This window comes from Atta colombica, unplaced genomic scaffold (assembly GCF_001594045.1).
Source record: "Atta colombica isolate Treedump-2 unplaced genomic scaffold, Acol1.0 scaffold142, whole genome shotgun sequence".
Classification (NCBI taxonomy): Eukaryota; Metazoa; Arthropoda; class Insecta; order Hymenoptera; family Formicidae; genus Atta; species Atta colombica.
In genome coordinates, this window is record NW_017259231.1 from 1,030,899 (window position 1) to 1,054,549 (window position 23,651).

Sequence of the window (23,651 nt, forward strand, 5' to 3'; positions counted from 1 at the left end):
GAGAGAGAGAGAGAGAGAGAGAGAAATGTTCCGAGTTAAACTTCCAAAATTAATTCAGAGCTTATTTCAAATGTAAATACATTTCAGCATGCTTATTTCTATTTTATCAGTTATTTTATCCAGATTTTTAAATATGTAATTTTGATTTTTTTTCTGCGATATTTTCCGCTGTCTATGAATGTTGCACGTCTTTCTCATTTTTGCGGACGGAAATTAATGTAGAAGTGCGTGTTTTGCGCATCAACTATTTCATCACAGCTAATATTAACCCGAATATTTCAGTGGAGTATCACGAGAGACGTAATAGAATTCGTGTTACTCCGCTATTCCATGCCCCCAAAACTTGTGTGTTTGAGGTTCTCTCGGTTGAGGATTAACGCGTTAATATCACTCGTGCATATTGTTGCGAGGGTGTGATCCTTCAAACCACCGCCACTCACCACTAATCATCAGTACTGTCGTCACGACGTTTACGATCGTCCATCGAATATATACAAAATCGGGTATACAGGATGTACCGGCCTCAATTTTCAAGATCGTAACTTCCGGAGACCTTAAAAGACGACAAAAGAAAAAGTCACATTTTTTCAATGTATTATACTACCAAATTAGCTTCTTTTTGAACAGCGGTTTCTTTTTTCCTATGATTTCTCTTCGGTTTTACAAGACTGCCTTGTGTTCGACGGTTTTCTAAGATCTGAAAACGCATTTACAGGCTTTCTTCCCTTCGTACAAGTCGTAGCCACGGTTGCTTGAAATTCAAGCCAAAACCGCGATGAATCATATGCTTATCGATTCAACAGGAGCCCCGCGACCGCTGTGCCGCTCCTTTCCTCCTTTCCTCGCGTGTTTGTGTATATGTGTGTATGTGTGTGTGTGTGTGTGTGTGCGTGTGTGTGTGTGCGTGTGTGTGTGTGGAACGGTGCGAGTAGACGTTCGCGTCTGGCATCACAAAGAATCATGTCTGGTCGTTCACCGAGAAAAGTCACGCGTTGAAAATGAAGAATCGACACTGTCGTAATTTATTTAACGGCCAGCCACGCCTCATGCTCACCAAACCTCCGCGCTCGAACTCTCCTCCATAATTATACGTTCCGCACGTAATCGGAAATGCCGCGTGAGAGTAAACGTAAGCGAAGGGTGTGATTATCCCGACGACGGATCGACGGCAAGCATTTTTAACCCCGTCAAACTGATAGAGAGCCTACGTCAAAACGTAATACGTGCTGTCTATTAGCGGCTCTAACGATATCATTTACCTCGGTAAATCAGTTAACTTGATAGAACAGCTAATCCTGGACGAGTAACTTTAAAAATTGAGGAATAATGTCCCTTGCACAAAATGCGGTGAAGCTCGAAAAAGCTATCTTATCTCCTATTTTCCGCGTGTATTATGACGCTTCCTGTATAATACGATTTTGTATGCATTACGTAAAATGTAAACTACATCGCGCTGAATTGCATTTACATTTTGGACGGCGGAAAAACTTGATGGGGCGCCTACGTTGTTTCCCACGAGAAATTTCGCCGATCTGTCAGACGGCGAATATAACAAACTGTCTTCATTCTCCGTTTCTCTTTTGCAGAGATACCGAAGAATGAATACAACAACAAGAATCAGTCCACGGGGAACAGTCCAATAAAAGTGGAGCTGCAGAACAACATGGACAGGTAAGACCGTTTACCGCACAATACTTCTTCTTCCTTCTGCCATGCGGCAAAAGGTGTCCCCGAGAATGAATTGAACCGTCGTAGTACGAGGCTGAGAAAACTCGTGTTCCGAAAACCGACGCATGATCGAACCTATAACACATAAACAAGGCCGCGCGGGCCGACTTCTGGTTCTCCACTTCTTTCTTCGTGCACTCGAGGCGATCCTCATGAATCATCCATTCAGTCGACTCGCGGCATAATGTTTGAACGTGGATTGTCGCACCTCAAGAAAGCGTGCACCTCTTCTGCGCTCGTGACGTTTGCCCGTAGAAAATCTTTGGTTTTGCGAATCTTTACGAGAACCATTCGCCGCAGATCTACAGAAGAACCCGTCGCCGAAACTTGCAAAACGAGTGCTACTGCGAGATTCGCGTTGTGTTTACGAAGCCGGTAAATGAACTTCTTTCGGCCGCGGGGTGAGAGAGAGAAGAGAATGGAATTTGATAACGCGCTATCCCGGGAGCCAATGGAGATTCGAATTTCTTCGCTTTTACGGTATGCAAATTTGTTAAATGGCATTAACGCGCGGCTCGAAAGTTAAACGAGTCATTTTTAAGAGATTGAATAGAACGATATTGAAGTAACGCGAAACAAGAGAACTAATTTGATAATGGCCAATGCTAATTCTTAGCCGATCCGGCATTTGAGTGCACAATTTTTTTTATTTATTTTTTTTGAATTGAATTAATTTGTACATTTTTAAATTTTTTGACATTTTACAGAAGCAAACATACGTGAAATACACGTCGATAGCTAGAAACTGACGTGATCTGATATTCTTTTTTATTCGCATAAAATTAATATTTCACTATCTTTATTAAAAATCAAAACAAAGTGAAATATCCTAAAAATGTAAATGTGATAAAACCGAAGAGCTTAACGTTCGAAAACGTAGGATATTTCAATATTGAAACTTTGTAACGAATAAGTCAAACATTCGGTTAAACATTTCGACATCGGGCTGTAAAATGGAGAATTCAGAGACCGGAAGTTTCACTCGGGGAAACTCCAAATCGTCCGCTTTTATTTGGTTTGCGCGATAGAAAAAAAATGCGCGTCCAATCCGCGTAGAATCAACAGCGGGAGAAAGGACGCCTGGTAGACGCCGCTTGGTTCTCGTTTTTTTCATTATCACACGGTGCAACGAAAGCAAACGCGTTTTCCCGCTTGCGCTTCAGAATCCGACGGTTGCGTTTAAATATTTTGGTTAGACATTTGTGAGTTACTTGGAAACGGCGGCGGAAGCAACGTTCAGTACAAACACACTCGAGGGCTGCTGCTTTTCCACGGAGGTATGTAACGAGCGAGAATACATTACGAGTTTCTCGAACGTCACGAGGGAGAGTAAGAGAAAGGCAGAAGGGAGAGGGAGAGAGAGAAAGAGAGTGCCAAAACTCCATACTATATCGAAACTTCGAAAGTTCAGCTGAACGTGCCTGAAAATTGTACCGAGGTGCCGAATGCCTTGGCGATGTTTCTCTAATTACAACAGCGGCGCATTGAGAAATTATGCAACGCCTTGTAACAGGGTTTTAGTACGAATGGCTATCGAAGTCTTCGGATAAAACGATTGAATAAAGATTAATCTGTGATCGCTAATGAATGGATAACGCGCGTATTAGACGGATCTGCTCTCGTCGTGATGGGAATTTACATGCGGCTGCTACAAATCGAACTTCATTGATTTTCAGAGTACCTTTACCTTACGGGCACGCCCCGTCGATGATCCCGATGAGGAGACAAAGCATTCGCTGTCATTTCCGTAAGGGAATCGATTGGTGCAGCTGGAAACTAATTGCCATAGTAGTAATTATGCTCTCGCTCTGCTTGACTGCAGCATTAACCTACGTCGCAGGTAATTATTCGTATATTGCATTCTGAGTAATCTTTCTTTACTCTATAAGCAATACCTGTCTTACATTGAGTGTGTAATTTTAAATAGAAACAAATAATGAAAGGCTCTAGCAAATATAAATTATAAAAGTAGAAATGCCAACCAAAGCCAACTTTAGGTGTTTCTGTGCGATTTCTTTAAATAATAAGTCATGATGTTTCGACTCCTCGTTTTTAGATTATCCTCTAATAATTAATAAAACGAAAATATTCTGAAATTATTTCATTGGAGATTGAAGAGAATGTCGCAGTCAAATACATTAAAATAGAGCAAGTTATAAATCTCAGATATATAAAATATGTGAATATGTTAACATTGAGATAAATTTCTTGAAAAATGGTAGTGGAAACTTGTTAATTATTATATTAATCAAATTAAGTCTATGTTATATCGAATTTGCAGTGATCATTCGTCAGTTAGAACATTAAACTACATCAAAACGGGAAAAAATATTATTATAAATATTATCGTTTTTGTTATTAAGGACAATCTAAAAGCGAAAAATCGAAACATCTAATTAATTTGTTACTCAATAAAGAATTCACACACAAATATTAGCATTGGTACTTTTGTACCAATTTTGTGTGACTTAAGTAAAAATTTAATACACCTTTTAAATATGTTATTCTTGAACCTTCGAATTTGATCTACATTTTTAAAAAATATTTTACAAACACATCTTTATCTATCACACGTATTTTAAATACTTTTTAGATTTTTACGTTGCCTTCAAAATATAATTTTGAAGTAATATCGTGAAAAATAACATAGCGCTTTAATAAACTAACACTACATCCAATTCTAATTGATCCCTTATTAAGCATCCCATTTAGTGAACTGGTCGTACCAAGGCACGAAGGCGTGCTCAGTCTTGGTGGGCGAGAACACCGACGTCAAGCCATCATTGAGTGAGGCGAATAAGACGTCCATGTCGTCCACATCGACGTCGTCGCAGTCGAGCGGTAGAACGCGGCCGCAGTCATCGTCAGGAGGTAGTATTAGCACGTCGGATAGCATGTTGTTAGATGGTGTCGTATACAGTCGCAAACGTAGAGACACGTTTAACGAGCATGCGTTGCACCAAACTGTCGCGCCATCACCCTCTCGTGACCCCGAGGAGCTGTCCTTGACCACTGTCGCTGAAGCGGAGACCTCGGGGTTCGAGCAGCGGTCAGTTCCGTTGCATGAGAAGGAGTCTTCTGGTAAGGTTGTGCATGATCCGGAGCATGTGGATGGTCAAAATTCAGTGAGAGGAGCCATCGACCATTCGATCAAAGCTATCAAGGACGCGCCGCCGGAGTCATCAGGATCGACGGCTCCCTCGCGGGTGATACAGCTTGTCGTGAATGTCTCTTCTATCGCTACTAACTACTCGCACGATCATTCGATTCATACCACTGTCGCCGTCGACCATCTCGCCTCTTCGTCCTCTGTCTCTGTTGGCTCTGGCAATTCTTTCGCGTCAGCTTCTGTTCGGCAATCACCTCATAACGAGACGTCCAGTACGACCTCGCGATCGTCGCAAGACACTTCCGCGAAGTACATCCCGAAGTTCGTGGCCGCCGATGGCAACGTACACGTTGCGTCGAAAGTAACGAAACTTAGTCGCGATGACTCGGATTTCGGCCGCGATATCGATAACGCCGGCACGTCCGAAAGTTCGGACTTTGTCGAAAGCAGTGGTGGCATCGAGGCTACGACGTCTGCATCCGGCTCGAAGTTTATGAAACTTGGCACAGATAGCAGTGACTACAGCCAAGTAGTCGGCGGAACTGCGGAAAATGGCCGTAACGTTTTCCCCGTCGATTACAGCGATAATATAGACGATAGTATTGTAGAATCAACGACCGTAACAGAGGTACGCTTGAACGAGCTAGGATCGAAGGATCAACAATCGACCGTAAGTAATTCTAATTCAAGCGGAGAGTTAGTTCCTGTAGAGATGAATCGGGAAGAAGTAGATGCTAGAAGTAGAAGCACGGTTTTGCCTAGTACGACTGTAGATAATAAAATGACGCTTAATACTTTGTCAAGTAAGAACGAGAATGTTGAAAAGTTTGAAGATGTAGCGGAGGCCGAAGATCATGACGACGTGTTTGAGGAGAAAATTAACTCGGATGAAAATGAAAGATCGACCATCTTTGAAAAAAACAATAGTAACTCGACAAATATAATCACAAATTCAGAGTCGTTCAATATCGTGAAAGAAATGCGGGAACTCTCCAGAGAATTTTCGTCTTCCGAATTTGTAGCTTCATCCAATTTAGCTGAAACTTCTGAACAGTCCGAGGAACTGCAACGAGACTATCCTGTGCCGATTTACAGCTACGGGCAGGACGACGTAGAGATCGTCGACCTCCAGGACAAGAAGCAATCCGTCGAAACCGCAAAAGCGGAACTTCCTACTAAATCACCCGAATCCATTCCGATTCTTAACAACGATGTAAAGATGAATGCCGCTCTTCGACAAGAATGGAATAAAGACAATGTACGGATCATCGAGAGAGAAAAAAACGACGAAGAGTTTCTTCGAAAGTTTAAAAAGCAGTTTCATCGCCATGAGGCGTCCACGCCTGACGAATCTGTTGAAAATTCTCCATCGATCAAGACTAATTATAACTCCCCTCCAACGGACACCCTGCATGAAACAATGCATGATTCATTGAGCAACGCATCACCTAAATTTCCTTCTCGGTCTGACTCTCCTATGATCCAACGAATACAGATCGTAGAGGTACCCGTGTATCGCGATCCTTCACAGCCATTGTCTTCATCATCCTCATTTTCATCGTCATCGAATCGAGTGCTCATAAACGTAACGATCGCCACCGAGGATTCATCCGCCGTTTCCTCGAAGCCGCTTTATGTCCTGTCAGTGTCGGTACCAACGGAAAGCGGGGCGATTAGTCATTCATCTGGGATTAACGTCGATCAGGCGCAGATGCGCACGGTCGAGCGGCTATCGGAGTCATCCGCAGCAAGCATGAAAAAAATCCCTGCTAACGACAATGAATCGATTGACGCGGTCGATACGCGATTACCGCCACCGCCGCAGCCACCTGCCTCGCCACCGGCGCCGATCTGGGCTGGCGGCGAGTGCGAGTGCTCCTGCCCCTGCATGGGCTCATCTTCTGACGAGTGGGACAACTTTTCAGCGATCGACGACGACGATTTCGAGCAGGAGCTCGAAAGCATTAACTCCTCTCTGTTAGCCGAGAATTCCTCCGAGGAGCCGGGGGAAAGACTGACGGATAAAAGGGACGGAGAATTATCCAGCAAAGATTCGGTAAGACCTGACGCGACCTCCACCGAAGACTATTATCCTTCCTCGACCGCTGAGAGTGGTGAGTCAACCAACGAGACCTCCGCGTCGACTTACGAGCCGGAAGTAAGCACTGATGCGTGGTCTTGCTCTGGGAGTACTCCGCTACCTCCAGAACCCACTATACTTATTCTTGAAGGTGAGGCCCCGTTTTTTCTCTTTTTCTCTGTTTAATCTTTTTTTTTCTAACTTCTCTTATTCTTTTCCAACATCTCTACTTTCTATTTTTCGCGTCTACGCTGATATCGATGCTCACTTCTTTGCTTGTCGTTCACTCGTGGACTGGTCAAAGTTTATTATATGTTAATTTGCCTGTACTGTTGTAGACATTGTAAACGTTTGTGATGGTAGCGGGTAGTTTAATTTGTAGATTATAACAGTGACATAGTTTTAAATCATTTATTATGTATTCCACAGTCAATTCCTGCACGGAGTGTCCCGATTAATTAGCTGTTGGCCGTGTAATTGACAACAGCTATGCAATGCAAGAGAATGTATTATTTTCAAAAAAAAAATTATTTTTATTCCATTAATATAAAATAACTGACACTAAATCGGTAGTTTATATTTAAAAATGAAATAGAAAAGAAAAATATAACGCTCGTGAAATGCTGACATGCATAAGCATCCATGCCTAGACTGCAGAATATTTTACTTTCAAAAGTGACTTCTTACATCTGTCGGATAATGTAATATTGAGGCTATATAACTTAATGCCAATTTTGTTCTTACCCTTTTAAAGCCATTCTGTTTTATATAATACATATTGCAGTCATTAATCAGTAGACAATCATTTTGTGACAGATAATGCAATTATACTTAAATTAATTATATTAAAATTACTAATGACGATCTCGATGTACATTATCCAACGGAAACTCGAGCTGTTCAATCCTGTATCATTTCTGATTGCGATTTGTATCTACAGGTGCGCGAACGTTCCCGGCGAGATCCTTTCCACCTGATGGAACGACCTTCGCTCAAGTCGGTTTAGGTCAGAAACTCAGCAAAGAGATACCACCGTATGGCTACTGGAACATGCAGTTTTACCAATCAGAAGCCGCTTATGTCCGCTTCGATTACAACATTCCGCGTGGTGCAAGTATCGGCGTATATGCGAGGAGGAATGCACTGCCTACGCACACGCAGTATGACCTATTGGAAGTTCTCAGCGGTTTTAAGGCTCGGACTACCAGGGCATCCCATGTTAGTGTTATTGTATGTGCCGCTGACCCATTTTTATTTCTCTTTCTTGCATAATATGCCGATAATCTCGGATAGAGAATTTTTTTCTTTTTTTATTTTCTTCCTGTACGCGATGATCAAAACGCATACATGCTATGGTTATATTAAATAGTGACGGTTTAATTATAATTTTTAATAACTTTTACAGCCCTCGATTAAGAAAGAAGTAACCAAATATATGGAGCCAGGACATTGGTTTCTTTCACTTTATAATGACGACGGAGATCCTCATGAAGTATCATTCATCGCTGTAATCGCCGAGGATATGACGCATAACTGTCCAAATGGTTGTAGTGGCAAGGGCGAGTGTCTTCTGGGTCATTGCCAGTGCAAACCTGGTTTTGGTGGTGAAGACTGCAGCGAGAGTGTCTGTCCCGTTCTCTGCAGTCAAAGAGGTGAGCTTCGTCTGACCGGTGAAAGATATCTCGATCAAAAATTACCGGTAATCATATCGGTTTTACAATAATTTCTATTTACTTTGTGCACATGTAGCATTATATGAAATTATTACTATAAAAATATTGAGAAATCTACGATAATAGGATTCAACCGTTTGGTTAAAATAATATTAAATTGAAATCCGTATTGGAATTTTAATAAACTTCAAAAATCGGTTATTGGTTACGGGTTTGATTAAAATCCTATTGAAATAGAAAGAAATAACGATTGGTAGGTTTTTTAACCGATTAAAAAAACCAAGTCCGCGCGGCTTCGTTTATTGATTTCTTTTAAATAGAAATCAAAGCCGATTACGTTTCACTCGTTTCAGTATTGCACTTTTGCAAATACTCGCGATACATGTTAATTTCCTGGTGCTTGGTATACCAGTTTCTCCCTCAGTGCACTTGTGAAGTGATATACAGCTATGTTTATTTGCTGTAAATAAAATATAATAACTTAATTTTCAAGAGAAAAGTATAGCAATGCACTTTTGTAATCTTTAGGTCTAACTGAAATACAAATATTTATAATGTCAATTACAACAATTCCGTTGCGAACTTTAAGCGTTAAAAATTTCCACGAAATCAATTTCACGAGTCTTGTGCGTAAATAATTCTCGTTCTCGTCAATAAATAATCTCGTCGTACCGATTTAGGCGAGTACATAAACGGTGAGTGCCAATGCAACCCCGGTTGGAAGGGCAAGGAGTGCTCCCTGCGACACGACGAATGCGAAGTACCCGACTGCAACGGCCACGGTCATTGCACCAACGGCAAATGCAACTGTGTACGTGGCTACAAGGGGAAGTATTGCGAGGAAGTCGACTGTCCACATCCGACTTGCTCAGGTCACGGTTTCTGCGCTGAAGGTACATGCATCTGTAAAAAGGGCTGGAAAGGTGCCGATTGCAGTCAAATGGATAAGGAGGCACTGCAATGTCTGCCAGACTGCAGCGGCCACGGGAATTTCGATCTGGAGACTCAGACCTGCGTCTGCGAACCCATGTGGTCCGGTGATGATTGTTCAAAAGGTGAGTGAACGAATAAATATGAATTTATTTATATTTTATAAAATTATTATACATCGAGCAAGAAATACAATGTTATAATTATAATAACTCGCTCGTAAATATGTCATTTTTAGCTCAAAAATACAGAAGTTATTTAAATCTATAAAAGATAGGAATTAAAAATAAAAAAATTATTGTTAGCTAATTTTTAGAGTACTCCAAATATTTTATTTTTGACATTAATTTTTTCTTTTTAAATAAATATCTTTCGTTTAATTGATTCTTTGATATTTATCGTGTGCTTTTAAATTTATTTTAGAAACTAGGATACATCATAATTAACGTTATTGACAACGATATCTATGTTGATCTATAACATAAATTTAAAATTAATAAAGTAATCGCGATATGAGTTAAAAATATTGATTGTACATTCATATTTCCAGCGAATTGACAATTCCTATGTTTCCAGGTTTCTGGTAGTGGCAGAATATTTACGAAGTAAATTTTAAGACATTTTCAATTAACTGTCCAGTTTTCTAGATCCCTTTTTCATAACTTCGTTTATTTGTCGGTCGATCATCGCTTTGCTTCTGAGTGTTTGCTTCGAGACTAACATATTTCCATATTTCCGAGCACTTCAAACTGTTGTTTTCAAAGCCTCTCTCGCTTCGCCGTGTTTCAGAATTGTGCGATCTTGATTGCGGTCCTCACGGACATTGCGTGGACAACGCCTGCGACTGCTTACCAGGCTGGTCCGGTGAGCTATGCAATCTGAAGCAATGCGATCCTCGCTGCAACGAGCATGGACAATGCAAGAATGGCACGTGTCTATGCGTCACCGGATGGAACGGAAAACACTGCACGATGGAGGGCTGTCCGAATTCCTGTTCCGGCCACGGACAGTGCAGAGTGTCGAACGACGCGCAATGGGAGTGTCAGTGTTATAATGGCTGGGACGGCAAGGACTGCAGCGTGCTCTTAGAACAAAATTGTAGCGACGGACGAGACAACGATAAAGGTACAGCATATAATATTATATTTTATTTTTTTTTATATTAATATAAAAAGAGAAATTTGATCATTATTCATTTCACAATATCTCATAGATATATTGTTTAATTTCAAAATTAAATAGTAAACAATAAAAAAGTAAAGTAAGTAAGTAAGAATAAAGTGACATAGAAACTGAAACTGAAAACGCAGTCTTTATATTCAAAGTATTTATTTTTAGACTATTTTTTTCAAAATGAAGCAACTATCCGAAACAATATTTCTGTCAACAATATTTCTTCTTTGCGACTTTAATGGAAAATAATGTATCTTCTAGATGGTCTCATTGATTGCGCCGATCCAGAGTGTTGCTCCAATCACATATGCCACAGCAGTCAGCTGTGCGTTTCAGCTCCTAAACCAATTGATATATTACTACGGAAACAACCACCCGCTATCACCGCATCCTTCTTCGAGAGAATGAAGTTCTTAATCGACGAGGGCAGTCTGCAGAACTACGCTCGTCAGGAGACCTTCAACGAGAGGTAAGTTTGCCGTCAATTGTCACGAGACTTTCCCCTCTCATCCTTGCGACCAATGTCGTCGTCATGATCCTCGTCGTCAGCGCGTTAAAATCGTTAGCGAAAATTGTCCGTCCCGATGTCGATGTTGCGTCTACAGTCTGCGTGTTTCTGAGTAAAGTAATGAAATAGGAACACATGTGCGTGATTATGAGAAAATGGCAGCATTAAATAGGAACACGTTAGCTATTGACGCTATACAAATTTATCATATATTCTTTTACATATGGATGTTTTGAACAAAATACGAAATTCTTTTTTCGGCACAAATTTTATTGAACGCTAGTTTTCAAAAATTTTTTATTAAAATTAAATCTCAAATAAAATTTCGATAACATTAACATAAAGTCCACTAAAAGCATTCCCGCGCGCGAAGAAATAATATTTAATTATTTAATTTGAATTTCTTAAGGCTTCTAATTTTCCGGATTTTCACTAACTTGCTGCTCGGAAACTATTAATACATTATTATTATTTAAGATTACATGTATTTTAAATTAGGCAAAGGATCCGTATGGTAAAGGAAGTGCATGAGAGAAAGCCTGTGTAAAGCGTGAATCGCGAAGGTCGAGAAAGTTGCATGCTCGACGGGACGTCTAACGGTTATTAATAATACGAATATACGATCCCTTTGACTCGAGCCGAATCGGTTGAAAGATTAGTCGGACAAAGCTGATTGATCTCTATTTTTAACTAAGCGGGAAGAAGCGCGCACAGAGAATAGGGTCCCAGCTCTCTCTCGCAGGGACCCGGTAATCTTTAGCTGCCTCTACGCGCATATTACAAGATACACGCATACCCTTGTACATCTCTCTACACATGTATTACCGACGATAACAGACACGAGGATGCATATACATAGATTTCAATATATTATATCTGCGTTGTTGTGACCCGTGTGAAATCACATCCCAACAGTTTTCTACATATGTTTTGTACGTACGTGTGCGCGAGCGTGTGCCCTGCACTAAAACTCCCCTTCTTCCCTTGGCTCTTTCTCGTCTCCATCAATCTATTTCTCTTTCTCTTTCTCTCTCTTTTTCTGTCTACCCCGATCTTTATCGCAGTCCCTTACGATCTATCTATCGGTATATCAATCCAACCCTCGTTCTTTCGATACTTTCTCTTTCTCTCTTTCTCATGTCCGTCCGAGTGGAGCTTGCGTGAATGTGTGAGTCCATGTTTAAGCCTCGAGCTTTTCGCTCATCATGCCGGCTAAGAGGGTGGGAAGGGGATACAATAACCGGACAATTTTTTCTCCCCGACGCGTCGGGTCTATTGGAAGGGACCAGCAAATTCTAGTAATCCGGAGACGCGACGTATCGAAATTCTTCGTAAAAGCGGAAAGTTTTCCTCAGACTCCACTATATTTTTATCCCTTGCCTCTTGAAATCCTTTGATATTTTTTCTCTCTTCTTCTCTCCCGAGTTATGGATCCTGCACCCTCCTCTTCCTATTTTCGCCTTTAATCGCATCATTTTAACTCGGCTCTGTTTTATCCGTGCTGCCCGGTCAGTATGTTCTGGAATCACTTCAACACAAGGTAAGAAAACCAGACGTCGATAAAGCTCGACTTAAATGAACGAGGATCCGTAATAAGATCCATCGTAGCGGTAATAAAAGAACCTGCTGCTGTTTGATAATATTCGTGCATTTGATATCTCTCACGTATCTGTACATAAATACATCCTGCATCTTGATCGCGACGAGCCGTGCGTGTGTGCATTCGACTGCGCTTGAGAAGCCTGATCTCTTTCGATTTGATTTGAGATTGCTGAATCTCATCAGGTCTCCTTGGATCATGTACATCTGCACCTCGCATTTAGAATATCAATTGTTTTCAGGATGATAAAAGAACTTGGATATCAGGAATTATAAGTATTAGGAGAGAATATCTATTATTCTCGCTTATACTAATAACATCTATGTTCTTTCAATGACTTGAGAACAACAGGATATTACGAAAAATGAACGAAATGCGCGGTTCACATAGTATACGATCTAAGAATCTCCATCTTGACAGTTGGAACACATTCCACGATCGTTCGAGCTCGCACTTCGTCCTCCATTATTGTTGAACACATTCTCGTGTTGCATGGTTCAGTTACCTTTTGATTCCTACGTTGTGTTTCGTGCCTTTTACGTTGAGCTTCCAACTTTGTGTTATTTGTGTATATAAATATAAATATATATACATATATATGTGTATATTTATATATGTATATATTGACTGTACTTATATAAGTAGTGACTTATCCTCGACCATATTATGCTCCAGTGCCAAAGAGGCACGAATGTTAGTAGTTCTGACAGTATACCATTGCTTGTTTAATAAACAGGCAACTACAGTCTAACAGAGAGATCCGAAAATTATTCGTTAAAATGAAAAAGAAAAGAGAGAAATGCACCGATCAGTTAATTCGCCGATATTCGAGCAACAGACAATCAAAGACTCGAATGGTTCCTCTTTAGCACTGAGAAGCAGAATTGACGAAAATACATTGCGTTGAATATTTAATATACGTGACTGGTGATTAACGCCCGATATTGAGATATTCATTAGCCGGCGAAAGGATTCTGTCACCTGCATAAATGGACGCGCATCCTTTAATGCTAATTTATCCTTGATTGCCTCTGTTTTTTTAAACGTCCGTGAAGAGCGCACTTTGCGTTTAATTATAGCAATTCTCCCCATCACAAATATCGAACTATGGATCAATCTTAAGAATCTATTCTTAAAAACACTTGCGTCTGAAGCAAGAACCAAGGCATCTATACTTTATTACGTTATTTTATTTTAATTTTATTTTAATAGATAGAATTTATAACATATAATTAAAAAGAAAATATTCTTAATTAAAAATAATCTTATATTTTCTACTAACTGTAAAAAAAAAAATATTCCTAGTTTTCTATTAATAGTATAATTCTGCTCATCACTATTATTATTTATGAACCCACAAAACAAAAGATACGTTTAATTAATCGATCAGACATTTTATCTTTTCTTAACGAAAAGTCAGACCTCTCATTAGGCGTTATCAAGTGACAGTATCTTCTTGTCGGTGTTCACTCCAAAGAGGAGATTATCTGAGAAGTATGAACAGAGTATAACGTAGTAGATTGAGATTAGCTTAGAGAATAGCAATTGCTTTGTTGGTAGTGTACGACGAAGCATATAAAGAAATGATTTTGAACTATTCACTCGCTCACGAGCTTTCTGCGATTAACACGATCGTTGTCTAACAGCCGATCGGCCGTCATACGTGGTCGCGTTGTCACACACCTCGGCACGGGATTGATGGGAGTGCGGGTCAGCACCAGCACGCCGCTAGAAGGCTTCACCCTCACAAGAGATGACGGCTGGTTTGATCTACTGGTAAATGGTGGTGGTGCCGTAACTTTACAATTTGGCAGATCACCATTCAAACCACAAAGCCATATTGTCTTCGTGCCTTGGAACGAGGTGAGCCTGATTTTCTCATGACATAATTTATCGCGTGTTCCAAGAACTCTTAACATCCATTTTACAATTAAAGACAAGATAATAAAAGTATCATTTATTTCACTTTAGGTCGTCATCATCGACAAAATCATCATGAGCACTGCCGAAGAAAAGCCACCTATACATGTTCCGCATGCGTGCGCGGCTCACGATTATGATCTCATGAAGCCAGTCGTCCTGGCGACCTGGAAACACGGATTTCAAGGTGCCTGTCCGGACAAGAGTGCTATATTGGCGGAGTCGCAAGTCATACAGGAAAGCTTACAAATACCCGGAACAGGCCTGAATTTAGTATATCATAGTTCTCGAGCGGCCGGTTATCTCTCCACCATACAATTACAGCTAACTCCAGAAGTCATTCCGCCGACATTGAATCTGATACACTTGAGGATTACAATCGAGGGTATACTCTTTGAGAAGATTTTCGAAGCTGATCCCGTGATCAAATTCACTTATGCTTGGAACCGCTTGAACGTTTATCGGCAACGCGTCTACGGAGTGACAACCGCCATGGTCAAAGTTGGCTATGAATATAGCGACTGCAAGGACATCATCTGGGACGTGCAGACGACGAAATTGAGCGGTCACGATATGTCTATTTCAGAAGTCGGTGGTTGGAATCTGGATATTCATCACAGGTATAATTTCCATGAGGGTATCTTACAAAAAGGAGATGGCTCGAATATTTATCTGAAGCACAAGCCGAGAGTCATTCTCACCACGATGGGAGACGGTCATCAAAGACCATTGGAATGCTATGACTGCGACGGACAAGCCTCTAAACAGCGTCTCTTAGCGCCTGTTGCTCTTGCCACCGCTGCGGACGGCTCCATCTTCGTCGGTGATTTCAATCTAGTCAGAAAGATTCTCGTCGATGGAACAGTTAGAACTGTGGTCAGATTAAAGTACGTATTCTATTTAAGTGATAAATCTTTATAACTCTTTTGACTCTTTCTATCGTTCTTTAATATTTTATTTTAATTTTTTCTTTTTAGCGCAACTAGAGTATCATATCGTTATCACATCGCTCTGAGTCCCCTGGACGGCGTTCTCTATATATCGGATCCAGAATCTCATCAGATCATCCGCGTTCGCGACACCAACGACTATACGGATCCCGATCATAATTGGGAGACAGTAGTCGGTTCCGGCGAACGTTGTCTTCCTGGTGACGAAGCTCATTGTGGTGACGGTGCTCTCGCTCGAGACGCTAAACTCGCTTATCCTAAAGGCGTCGCTGTTTCTGCAGACAACGTTTTGTACTTCGCTGATGGCACGAACATCCGAATGGTCGACAGGGACGGTATCATCACCACCGTGATCGGCAATCACATGCATAAATCGCATTGGAAGCCTATACCTTGCGAAGGCACATTGAATGTCGAGGAAGTTCATCTCCGTTGGCCAACCGAATTGGCGATCAATCCTCTGGACAACTCACTGCATATGATCGACGATCATATGGTCCTTCAATTGGCGCCAGACGGTCGTGTCAAAGTCGTCGCTGGTCGTCCACTTCACTGCGCCTCACCTTCCGCCTCATTTGACACGGAACTTGCAACTCACGCCACTCTCGTGATGCCGCAGAGTGTCGCGTTCGGTCCCTCGGGTGATCTTTACATCGCCGAAAGCGATTCACAGAGGATCAACCGCGTTCGCGTGATCGGTACCGACGGCAAAATATCGCCATACGCCGGCGCCGAGTCCAAGTGCAACTGCCTGGAACGTGGCTGTGACTGCTTCGAGGCCGATCATTATCTGGCATCCACTTCTAAATTTAACACCATATCAGCTGTGGCGGTTTCCCCTGATGGAGTGGTACATATCGGCGATCAAGCCAATTACCGAATTCGCTCGGTAACAGCAAGTATTCCTGACGCAAGCGGTGCGCGAGAATACGAAATTTATGCACCCGATACACAAGAGATTTATGTGTTCAATCGATTCGGCCAACACATTTCCACGAGGAACATTCTCACTGGTGAGATCGTGTATCAGTTTACCTACAATGTCAACACCAGCAATGGGAAGCTCAGCACAGTGACGGATGCAGCTGGTAACAAGGTCTTTTTACTCAGAGATTATAGCAGTCAAGTCAATTCAATTGAGAACACAAAGGGACAAAAATGCAGATTGAGAATGTCCAGAATGAAGATGCTGCACGAATTGAGCACGCCCGACGATTACAATGTTACTTTTGACTACCACGGACCAACGGGCTTACTGAAGACAAAACTCGACAGTACCGGACGTAGTTACGTTTACAATTACGATGAATTCGGTAGATTGACAAGTGCGGTGACTCCCACAGGCAAAGTAATCAGCTTAACGTTTGATCTCAGTCTGAAAGGTGCTGTGGTAAAAGTCGGACAGAACAACAGGAAGCCTATCTCAATGTTGATTAAAGGATCGTCCGTCGTCACGAAGATCGGAGAAGCCGAACAGAGGACAACAGTTCTCGCCGATGGTTCAGTTGGAAGAGTAACACCATGGGCTCATACTGTTAGTACTGACTCAATGCCATATTCGATCCTGGCAGAGCTCGAACCTCTTCTGGGCGAAAGCTATCCTGTGCCAGCTAAACAGAGAACGGAGATCGCCGGAGATTTGGCTAATCGCTTTGAATGGCGATATTTCCTCCGAAAGGTCCAAGGAAATAAGAATCGCGGCAACTCGAAAGCAATTGCTCAGGTCGGTAGGAAGCTTCGTGTCAACGGTGAAATCCTGTTGTCTCTCGAGTATGATAGAGAGACGAATACTGTGGCAGTATTCATGGACGATCGGGTAGAATTGCTGAATGTCACCTACGACAGAACGGCTAGGCCGGTCAAGTGGGGACCAAGAAACGGTATCTTTGCTGGCGTCGAGTTGGAATATGATCGATTCAGCAGACTGATAAGCTGGACATGGGGTGACATTAGCGAAACCTATGGCTTCGATAGATCAGGTCGGCTATATGAAATCAAATACAGCGATGGCACGTCAATGGTATACGCTTTCAAAGATATGTTCAGCATCCTTCCTCTGAAAGTCACTACGCCGCGTGGAAGCGATTATCTTCTTCAATATGACGAAGCGGGAGCATTACAGTCGTTGACTACACCAAGAGGACACATTCATACGTTTTCTCTTCAAACTTCTCTTGGATTTTACAAATATCAATACTATTCGCCAATGAATAGACATCCTTACGAGATCCTTTACAACGATGACGGTCAGATTCTTGCCAAAGTATACCCTCACCAAAGTGGAAAGGTTGCTTACGTCTATGATCACGCTGGGAAACTCGAAACTACACTCGCTGGTAAATAATTCTTTCTGATATAAGTCTGCTAAAATAATATCTATTTTATCTTTATTTTTTAATTACACTTTATTAAGTGTGATTAAAAAAAATATTTATTCGTACTTTATGCTTAATTTCAACTATTTGTAAACATCATAAAGATGTTTTACAAATGAGAGACACAATCTGTTAATCATAAACTTTTATTTTTAGGACTCTCCTCAATACATTACACCTATCAAGAAACGACCAGTTTGGTGCGTAGCATTGACATTAACGAGCCAAACTTCGAGATGCGCATCGAATATAAATATCATGCCGGTATCGTGAAGGATGAAAAGATCAAATTTGGCAGCAAGAGCGGTATGGATAATGCTCATTATCGTTATCAGTATGACGGTAACGCGCGCATATCCGGCATCGAGGTCGATATTAATGGTAAACAGTTACCTCAGCTTCGTCTTAAGTACAACCAAAATCTCGGGGTACTAGAAGGCGTCGGTGATCTCAGAATATACAGAAATCTCTTCAATAGATCGGTAATGCAAGATAGTAGCAAACAGTTCTTCACAGTCACGGATTACGATGAACACGGACGCGTCAAAACTGTGTTGATGAACATCCGATCATTCGATGTGTTCCGTATGGAGCTCGAATACGATAATCGCAATCGCATCAAGATGAGGAAGCTCACTATTGGAAAGGAGTCGATGGAGAAGAAAGAGTGGTCCAGAATGGAGAAAATCACATATAACGCAGATGGTCACGTATTGGAGGTAGCAGACACGGAAAATAATTGGCAGTACGCATACGATGAGAACGGTAATGTGATCGGCGTAACCGAACATAATGAGAAAATTGTCTTGGGCTATGACAGTGGCGATCGAGTTGTTCAGTATGGTGACGTCGAGTTCAATTCGTATGATGGACGTGGCTTCGTTGTGATTCGCGGAGAGCACAAGTATAGGTATGTGTTTTCTATTTTTATTTAATTAATTTAAGATATAAAATTAAGATTTATTTTTTTTTCTTTCCTAAGATATACTTATAAAACAAAATATATTTATATTTTTTATTAAAATAACTAAAATTGTGTAAAATTGCAAAAATATTCTTTTTGAACCAAATTTTGGTAAAAGCTATTTTGCTGAATATCGACTGAAAAATATTGAAAAACATTCTGATATATATGACATGTGATATTTTTTCTCTTCTTCAGATACAACTCACGCGGCCAGCTAATTCACGCGTCAGAGCATAAGAAATTCCAAATCTGGTACTTCTATGACGATCGTGGTCGACTGGTGTCCATGAATGACGATCGAGAGAACATCACTCAGTTCTTCTACGCGAATCCAAAGACTCCGGATCTTATAACACATGTGCATTTCCCGAAATTATCTAAGACTTTCCGATTCCTCTATGACTCTCGCGATTTCCTGATGACCGTAGAAACGTCCGAGCAGCGTTTCTACGTCGCGACAGACCAAAATGGCTCGCCTCTCGCTCTCTTCGACACCAATGGCAATCTCATCAAGGAGATGCGACGCACTCCGTTTGGCAAGATTATTAAGGACACCAATCCGGACTTCTATCTGCCCATCGATTTCCATGGAGGTCTCTTCGATCCAAACACCAAATTAATCTATCTGAACAAGAGACTCTATGATCCTACTGTCGGTCAATGGATGACGCCAGCTTGGGAGCAAATGGCCAACGAACTCACTACACCAACAGACATTTTCATCTATCGCTTCCGCAATAACGATCCGATTAACTTTAAACAGAATGTTGAATATATGACGGATTTGGGAAGTTGGCTAAAACTGTACGGCTACGATATCTCGATGATGCTCGGTTCTGAATATACGAAACACATGGTGTACCAACCGAGCGCGACTGTCACATCCCCGCAACTAACTCCGGACTTTGGTGTGATGTCTGGTTTGCAGTGCATCGTAAATCGTGTACAGGAGAAGTTTTCCGATCTGGGTTTCGTTCCTAAGCCATTGTTGAAATTGGAACCAAAGACACGGAATCTATTGCCGCGAGTGGCACATCGTCGAGCAGTTTTCGGCGAGGGTATCCTGGTATCGCGTGTCGGCGGTCGGGCTCTGGTGAGCGTGGTGGACGGTGTGAACAGTGTAGTGCAGGACGTGGTGACATCCGTATTCAACAACTCGTACTTCCTGCCATTACACTTCAGTGTGCACGATCAGGATGTTTTCTACTTCGTCAAGGACAATGCGTTGAAGATCCGTGACGATATGGAGGAACTCCATCGACTCGGTAGTATGTTCAATGTGTCCACGCACGAAACGACGGAGCACGGAGCGGGCACATGGAAGGAATTGAGACTTCACAATCCAGACGCAGCTGTGGTGATCAAATACGGAGCCGATCCCGAGCAGGAACGGCACCGTATTTTGAAACACGCGCACAAGCGAGCTGTCGAGAGAGCTTGGGAAATTGAAAAACAATTGGTGATGGCCGGTTTCCAGGGTAGGGGCGACTGGTCAAAGGAAGAAAAGGATGAGCTCATGAGCCGCGGCACGGTCGACGGTTATGAAGGCGTCGACATCCACAGCGTTCACAGGTATCCCCAACTCGCCGACGATCCTGGTAATGTCGCGTTCACCCGCGACACCAAGAGGAAGAGGCGGAAGAGCGGCAACAGGCGCAACAGGACTCACAGACACGATTCGTGATTCGAGGACACCACGACGCGAGTTCAAAGTATCGCTTGGGACTTGATTCGCGCGTGAATGTGAGAAGCGAGTACGATGGAATGGGAGAGAAACGGAGCAACGCGTTGATAGAAAATCCTACCATCGCGTACTTGCGTTAAAATATAACGTCGCTCCCTTTCTCTCCTCGATTCTCTTCTCGGTCTCTTCTCTCCCTACGTTCGTCGAAACGCGATGATCTACGAGCGACCACGGATGCGTTCCGTGTCGGGAGCAACCTACCCCGTCGATGTGCCATAAGCGCGTCCACGTGATCGCGATCTGTCATAGATTCCTAGATCGAATAATCGTACGTGCGAAAACGGCGGGTATAGGAACGGATCGCGAAGTGTCAAAATTAAGCTAGTCGCATTATTAACGAAATGAAGAATATAAAGCTTGTTACACATGGTGATTAGTTTATAGAGAAGACGAAGAGACACGAGAGGGAAGGAGAGAGAGAAGAGAGAGGTGATGAAAATCGACGCGTGGAAAATAGAGACGAAATTGCGTGCGTGAACTTTCAAAGTGCCGTCCGCGACGAAATTCAGTAGTGTTTTCGTGAAAAGGAGGGAGTATGGAGTGTCTTGGACTTTTTCGAATCGTCGATTGATTCGAACTGATGTCATTCAACAGGGTCTACAAGACACGCGTAAGCACGCACGCGGAAGCGAGATATCTCGAGGTCGCCGCGTTGAAATCGGAAGATGCGGGGCGAGAGGATAATTTTTCAATACATAAAATACACTGACGTGCTCCGAACGTCCAATTATTCGATATTCTATTCAGGATGCTCTCACCTCGCATCTCTGATCGGGGGATATCCGCCCGAAGATATGTCTGAACAAACTGTCCGTGGACGTCGCCGTAGATCGCGTCGCGAGACATCGTAGGAAAAGCAAGAGAGAGAGAGATTAAGAAAGAACGAGAGAGAGAGAGAGAGAGAGAGAGAGAGAGAGAGAAAGAGAGAAAGAGACAAAGGAGAGCAAATATACAGCAGATATTTTTAACAAGGCGCAAATTTGATGTACTAGATGCGAAACAAGCAATTGTAAATATAGCTACTCGAACTCTTAATGGTAAATGTAGATAAAACATCGTAACATAATGCGCGAGAACGATCGTAAACTCAAGTGGAACTGTCGATACAGCTTTTTTATATGTATACAAAGAAAAAATGACACACATACACAGACATATATACGCGTGAAGGTATAGAAACTTACTTGTGCCCCCGTGATATACTCGAATGCAAGAAATGGGTTAAATCGCGAAGTTATATCGGACGCGTCGCGGTAAAAAAATAAATAAATAAATAAATAAATAAATAAATAAATAAATAAAGAGGAAGAAAGAGGAAGAAAGAGATTTTGTCGGGAGAAAGCGTGACGTTCGCACGAAATGAACGGTTTTTACGTTAAATCTTGACTCAGGCCTATGCACGATTGACACACAAACACATAAACACACTATCGCTTCAAATCGGCCGGATGCATAGCATAACCGGCAATCGTTATCTCATTGATTCTGCTGCACATGCAAACGCGTAATTGAATGAATCAAGTATAAATGTGGCATCTGAAATCGAAATCTATCAAGTCCTTAAGATCTATAAACATTTAATTTATTTAAAAAATATAATTTATTTTATACTTATAAAGCAAGTTCGTGGACTTTTTCACATGATGTCAAAGCAAATGGAATGACACATTGATTTTCTAATAATGAAATTAGTCATGTGAAAGTTCGTAAAAAGTATTAAATGTTAAAGGAAATTGACATGAGAAAATGATAAAAAAGGCAGTCAATTTTATCGTTTCAGAATTGTTGTATTGCCTCATTTATTAAATCAACTTTCCTCACTCGAGCTTTATAAATAAATTTCAAACTTGATGAATTTTGAATCGTGGTTGCCTGAGATATGAACAAATCTATCCGATTTGTCGTAGACAAAGTAGACACGTGTAAATAGGTATCGATATCACGTAAACGTAAGAACTATTGCAGCGTGATATCGTCGCGTAATAAAAAGCGATGTGACACGACGTGACGAGACGAGCAACGGTCGTAACGGGATGCGTCGAAGTAATAATGTCCAGAAAAAATAATAATATAATAAAAATAATAATAATAATAAAATGATAAGTAATAAAAATAATAAATAGAGTAATAAATAATAATGGGAAAAACGATAATATTACCATTATACGGAAAATGCCCCGCCTATCTTTCTACTAAAAATGAAAAATTATTTTTTGAATTGTGTCGTCGAAGAAGCCCTATATAACCGTGTGTATGTGGGATCGCCCTGTGAAAAAGAACCTCATCCCAGTGCTCCGCCGAAGAGAGCATCCCAGTAAAAAATAGTTGGATTAACAAGAATCGATGTATGCAGAGAAATTCGTTTCGTCAAAGTTATAAATTCCTAATCCTTAAAATATAGGAGATTGGTTTTGCGATGATGAAACTTTTTTTTAGATCCTTTAATACATATCTATTCAATTCTCATTGAGAAAGAAAAAAAATTAGAAATTTTTACGAAACGTTGAAACATGAAATTTTCTCTATACAGAATTAAATTCGATATCAGAGTATTTTCCTTCTTTTGTAAAGTATTGATGAGTATATATCCGATTTTTTATAATGCAATTTTAAAACCAATCTCCCTGGCTTCGAAGATCAGGCATCGAAATAAATTTCTTTCGATTCATGTTAATTCATCTATCTTTTACAGAATACAACCTTAGCCCCTCCTCTCTGTAACTGATATAGCTGAACTTGTCGGTGTTTATCAATATTGGGTAAATAAGGAAAAAAAGTAAAAAGTGTAGAAGTCTGTGGTTCGGGTCGAATGAAGTAACTGACTAATAGAAAGTAAAGAATGCAAAAAACGAATATAACGCATAATATATATAAATATATATGTATAAATATAC

The 23,651-nt window shown here is 41.2% G+C and overlaps 1 protein-coding gene across 2 annotated transcripts in view; it reads left to right on the top strand.

The window, feature by feature from the left end:
- LOC108685017 (teneurin-m) overlaps nucleotides 1–21,771 on the top strand; it is a 48,799-nt gene extending 27,028 nt beyond the window's left edge. The window contains exons 3-15 of one of the 2 annotated variants that reach the window (XM_018189620.1): nucleotides 1,587–1,671; nucleotides 3,405–3,568; nucleotides 4,441–7,068; nucleotides 7,858–8,135; nucleotides 8,323–8,569; nucleotides 9,271–9,645; nucleotides 10,310–10,645; nucleotides 10,955–11,162; nucleotides 14,448–14,664; nucleotides 14,773–15,608; nucleotides 15,699–18,007; nucleotides 18,203–18,956; nucleotides 19,209–21,771. In XM_018189620.1, coding sequence (XP_018045109.1) covers nucleotides 1,587–1,671; nucleotides 3,405–3,568; nucleotides 4,441–7,068; nucleotides 7,858–8,135; nucleotides 8,323–8,569; nucleotides 9,271–9,645; nucleotides 10,310–10,645; nucleotides 10,955–11,162; nucleotides 14,448–14,664; nucleotides 14,773–15,608; nucleotides 15,699–18,007; nucleotides 18,203–18,956; nucleotides 19,209–20,697 — 9,926 coding nt within the window. In that variant the 3' untranslated portion in view covers nucleotides 20,698–21,771. Of the gene's footprint in view, nucleotides 1–1,586; nucleotides 1,672–3,404; nucleotides 3,569–4,440; nucleotides 7,069–7,857; nucleotides 8,148–8,322; nucleotides 8,570–9,270; nucleotides 9,646–10,309; nucleotides 10,646–10,954; nucleotides 11,163–14,447; nucleotides 14,665–14,772; nucleotides 15,609–15,698; nucleotides 18,008–18,202; nucleotides 18,957–19,208 lie in introns of both variants that reach the window. The other variant, XM_018189621.1, reaches the window with a different exon arrangement.
- Nucleotides 21,772–23,651: the final 1,880 nt, after the last annotated feature.